This window comes from Dipteris shenzhenensis, chromosome 2 (assembly GCF_047967505.1).
Source record: "Dipteris shenzhenensis isolate YYH24624 ecotype China chromosome 2, Dip_SZ_1.0, whole genome shotgun sequence".
Lineage (NCBI taxonomy): Eukaryota > Viridiplantae > Streptophyta > Polypodiopsida > Gleicheniales > Dipteridaceae > Dipteris > Dipteris shenzhenensis.
The window spans coordinates 36,675,579-36,680,540 of record NC_141597.1 but is presented as its reverse complement, the minus strand read 5'-3'; the positions used below and the strand labels follow the sequence as shown (position 1 = coordinate 36,680,540).

General features: G+C 46.4%; 1 protein-coding gene across 1 annotated transcript; it reads left to right on the top strand.

The window, feature by feature from the left end:
• The first annotated feature begins 488 nt into the window (after nucleotides 1-488).
• On the top strand, nucleotides 489-1,954 carry LOC147904703 (uncharacterized). The gene is made up of 3 exons (XM_087392107.1): nucleotides 489-549; nucleotides 1,008-1,345; nucleotides 1,544-1,954. Exons 1-3 carry the CDS (start codon nucleotides 489-491, stop codon nucleotides 1,952-1,954), a joined length of 810 nt encoding a protein of 269 aa, XP_087248233.1.
• The last annotated feature ends 3,008 nt before the right edge of the window (nucleotides 1,955-4,962 follow it).

Genomic DNA, 4,962 nt, shown 5'->3' with positions numbered 1-4,962 from the left:
GGTTGGGAAGGCTTGAGGGCTGAGGTGCCCCCAAGCCCTAGTTACTACCAGTTAGAGCAAGGCTATTTGAGGACAGCCCAAAGAACCCACAGAGGGCATGGAGCCGTAGCCCTTCCCCCTGGAGGGCTGCATGAGACCTAGGGGGCAGAAGGCCCCAAAGAAGGTCCCAGGCAGAAAAGATCCCCCAAATTGCCTGCCCTTCTTTTTGGGGAGGGGGGGGGGTTGTGGAGCTGCAAAAAAGCAGGCAGCCCAGAGGCTGCCTTAGGCATCCCAGAAGCCTCTTAAAGGCTAGTGGAGCTAAAGAAGAGACTGTTCGAGGGAAAGTGTATGTGTGACAACCTGCAGCTGGTGGGAGAAGGCAGAGAAGCAGAGGGGAGAGGGAAGGGTGGGCAGGTGGAAGGGCTGCCAGGCTGTGATGCCACAGCATCTAGGGCAAGTTAAGTAAGAGAAGGGGGAAGAGGCGAAGCAGGACAGAGGGGTCGGCCAGCATGGGCAGACAGGGTGGTGAGCTAGCAGGCCAACCAGCAAGTCAAAGCAGGACTCGATATGGTCTCATCTCATGGATAAATACTCTTTTGGAATCACAGTCATTGCATGTAATTGTCCAAGATACTACGACCTCATCTTCAAGCCTGCAGAGGATAATGCAAAATTATTCCTGCTGATTCAAAAAATGCACGATGTTTATGTGGCCATTATTGAAATCTAGCCATGGTGGCACCATTGGTGGTCCAGTGTCTATGAAATCTAACCATGGTGTCACCATTAGTGGTCCAGTGTCTATGAAATGTAACCATTGTGGCGCCATTGGTGGTAGTGTCTATGAGGTGTGTGTCATGGTCGCGAAGTATAAAATGATCTTGTTGTGAAGTTAGGGGATTTGCTTGCTAGTTATCTCTATGCTTGCATCCATTTTTTAAATTGTTTTAGAGGTATGGGGAAGATCCCTGATTATTGTGAGGATAGGACACTCTGTTAATGAGAACCTTGTTGTGAAACCTGCTCAGACAAGGAGCCAACAGGATTGGATGCTGGAATTGACTTTGGACAGTCTGGTGACACAGTAGGCGGTGCAGAAGGTTCCAGAGGCCAATCTTCCACTTCTGTTCCTACTTCCTTATCTGATGATGGGAAAGAAGATGGATCTCCATCAAACCTGGATGACAGGATGACAGTCACTTCATTTCCTTCTACAGTTTTCAAAGGTATGCGGTCAGATTTTTCGAGCAGAACCAATCATGGCATTCGAAGAGGGAGTTCAATGAGAGCTGCTGACATAGCGGGAGCTAGTTGGCATAATGGGGGGACATCTAGCAATTCTTCTCAAGAACTGCATGGAGAACAGGTTATAATGTTAATTTTGCAGAGAGAATCCTTTTTTTGTTGTTGGAGATGCGGTAGAAAAGGTAGACATAACATTTTTTTCAGTTACCATTATTTGACTTCACATAAAACTTTTCAGATACATTAGATAATGTTTATGAAATAATCGAGGTTGCAGGATAAGGTAATTCCTGATGCTGAGCTTACAACTTTTCCACAGGTTGAAGAGAAGCTGGTAAAGGCACATATGCTTGAAGGCCATGGCAAAAGTGTACATGAGTTTGGGACCAGTGACGATAGTGGACATGAAGGTCTGAAAGCATCCAACACTGCTGTGAGGCTTGGGATCATCAATGTTGAGATTGAAGATTCTTCTTTTGAAACGGGTTTCCCTCCATATTTAAAAGGTACAAAGGGCTGTGAGATGTGGCATGAAGCAAAAGGTTCAACTGAAGCCAAAGTCTCAAGAAAGGGAAAAACTCGTAGTGCAGGTAGATTCTTTCTTTCTTTATTTCAGAGTTTTGCTTTCACTTCTGTAAAAGTTTCCAGCTTTGTTAAAGAGCTCCGATCTGCTTATCCTGTTGTACGTCATCCAACTGAAATGATAATAACTGATTGTTGGATAAAGTGATGAAATATGGAGTTGTTCATTAAGTTACCCTTGGGGTAGTCTTTGGGTTAGGATAAAACAAAGTGGTAGGCAGACCATAGGTCATGGGTGAGAGATTTTTAAGGGGCCACAGGATGTGTGTGCCACATAGGATGGGCTGAAGGCCTGGCTTCTGTGAGAAGTTACCGAGAGGCTTCTCCCTCACAACTCATCACCTCCTTAGTTAGGGTTAGGTATGTGATGGGTTTGTTGGTCATTTGTTGCTGCATACTCATTTGTTAGCATTCTAGACAGTGTTAGCAATCCCTATTGGATGAAAAGCATATGATGGATTGATACAATGATATGAGCATGCATACCCTAAGGCATGTAAATTGGAGATGAGCTGATTGTCAAGAAAGACACAGCCAAGTTAGAACATGAGGAGCTCAAAAAGCTTCTCAAAGAGATAGGAATCAGAGGACCTCCTGCCAAAGGAGAAGTTTTAGCGGGTAAAGAGGATGGACATACCAGCAACAAATGTTGGGCGGGCTCAAAGCTGCCCAACCAGCCACTGATGAAACGAACGTGCTAGGCAGGCTCCTCGACCAATCACAGTGGCCCCGACAGATGGAAGATGCAGAGCAATAGTTGCAGCCACAACCACCATAATCATAGCGTCAACCATTGCAGTAGCCTTCTTAGCAACAAGTCGAACGAGCAAGGACAAAGGCAAGAATCCATCAGTTGAAGAGGTGGGCGAAGCATCCAATTATTTCCAAGTCGACCAATGGAGAACGCACGCTGAGCGTTTGTCTATCTTGCTTCGAAAAGTTATTGTTATGACTAGGGCTGTGTTGTTCAATAGGCCATCAACGTGCTATGTCTTGTCCCTTTGAGAATGTCAAGCCTCCTGGCGCAGCGGTGCTCCATGCGTGTCAAGTGAAAGAAGTGAATGAAGGGCTAAGAGCTATTTGTGCGTCTCTTCAAATCGAATAGGTCTGATGGAAACTGGAAGGACCTAGATGTCACATGCACCAGTGCCAGGCACAAGTGGTAGTGACAAGTGGCTGCCTGGTCAGCACATCGCAGCATATTTGACTTATTCTGGGGGTTCCCAAGGGCAGCGCACAGTGTGGACGGAGGTCAAGAGGGGCGCCCTGCATAGGCAGTCCCAAGGCCTTCCTGAAATGGCCCAAAAGGTCCGGGTTTTATAGGTCCAGTAGCCTAGTCGGCCAAGCTAGTTGGTTTTGGCTGGCCCGAGGGTGGTTAGTTCCCAGTCCTATTATCTATATAAGGGGCCTTCAGCCCCTTTTTCCTCACTCAGCCTTCCTCATTTCAGCATCTAGCTCCGAACCTCTAGCAGCCCATTTCAGCCATTCTATGGACAACGTTTGGGTTTCCATTTTCCACAGCATGGCTCCATCTCCCGGATGTCGTAGTTAGGGGACTGGTCTCCGCACAGTTTTGTATGCCGATTGGCAACCATGTATAAATAAAGTAGTATACTATAGTTAGGTAGATTTCTTGTATCTCTCATGCTTGAGTTTTCCTTGTATGTTCATCTATTTCTTGCACGGCTAGTCCTCGCTTGTTACATTGGTATTAGAGCAGTATGGCTCCTTCTGATTTGAAGTAGGTTGGAAGGAATCATTTTGTGTTTTGTCCCTACCCTGGACTAGTGGCAGTACCATACTCCATTAAACTCTCCCTCCCAACCTTCATCGTGCATCGGGCCGGCTCTTATCTTCACTTGTATGCGTTTTATTCCTTGTGGGGCAAGGTTACGGGGATTTTTTTCCCCCTATCTTGCAGTCATTGTTGCAGCAGTTGATGGGTCTACAAATCTTCCATCATGTACCTGTCCAATAGAGCAGCTCTTAGGCAAACGTTCAAGGAGGAGGATCATCTCTTGAGCAGAATAGGCTCTTTTTTGAGCAGCCCGAGCAAGAAAAGAAGACAAAGGAGGATGCAATGACATTGGACCGCCGTTTTGAGCAGAATAGGCTCGTTTTTTAGCAGAATAGGCTCTTTTTTGAGCAGCTCGAGCAAGAAAAGAAGACAAAGGAGGATGCAATGAAATTGGATCATCTCTTGAGCAGAATAGGCTCTTTTTTGAGCAGCCCGAGCAAGAAAAGAAGACAAAGGAGGATGCAATGACATTGGACCGTTTTGGAGCAGGAATGCCTTGAGGTGGTCGCGCATCAATCCAGATGTCGTTCTTACTTAGCAGCATACGAGGTCCAGCGCAAGCAAGACCGAGAGCAAATGCTTTGACCGCACCAGTAGTTTCTCATGGCTTGCTCAAAGCTCCTCTCCTCATCTGCACTTACCAGTGTGAGTCCGTCATCTGCTCAAGGGTCTTCCACCCTAGAGCACAATATGGTGGACTATTCTTCTGCAGTATCCATCAGACCGCAGTTCATTAGCAAGAAGTCCTATTAGAATTATTATTATATTCTAGGCAGTGGCCAATGTAATGCAATAAGTGGGTTAGGGGCACTTTTCCCTCTTAGAGGTTTTTCCCCCTAACCATGATCTAATCTCTAACTATGGTTAGTGATTAGATAGGGTTTTGTTAGTTAGACAAAACCCTCATCTCTTTCTTTGTACTTCACTTCAATCACTTCAGTTCAGTACACTTTGGGGAGTGAACTACGTTCAGCTCACTCTCTCTTTGCACACTCTTGCTTCCATTCTGTTTTCTCACATTTGGTATCAAATCACTTCCTTCCCGGACCTGCTCCTTGCTCCTTGCTTTCCTCTTTCAGCTCCTGCATCTCAGCTCCATCGCCAAGCTTCCTGCCTCACGTCCGTACAACTTTATCGTGACCTGCATTCCACACAGTCCCATACAACTGTATGGATTTCGTACCAGATGCTTGCTCCTGTCGATACACCTGCGCAAAATTGTGTCCGTACAGTCCGTACCACTGTACATCCAGACTGCTCTTATATCGGATAGCTCCTCTATCTCCACTCCACTGTGTCCCGGGGCTGACTCAAATGTATAGAAGTCTGTGACGTGCCACTGTGTCCGGTCATACTCT

Coding starts and splice junctions, on each gene's coding strand:
- LOC147904703 (XM_087392107.1), top strand. CDS start 489: ATGGGCAGACAGGGTGGTGAGCTAGCAGGCCAACCAGCAAGTCAAAGC. Junction 550..1,007: donor TCAAAGCAGGACTCGATATG/GTCTCATCTCAT, acceptor AAACCTGCTCAG/ACAAGGAGCCAACAGGATTG. Junction 1,346..1,543: donor AAGAACTGCATGGAGAACAG/GTTATAATGTTA, acceptor ACTTTTCCACAG/GTTGAAGAGAAGCTGGTAAA.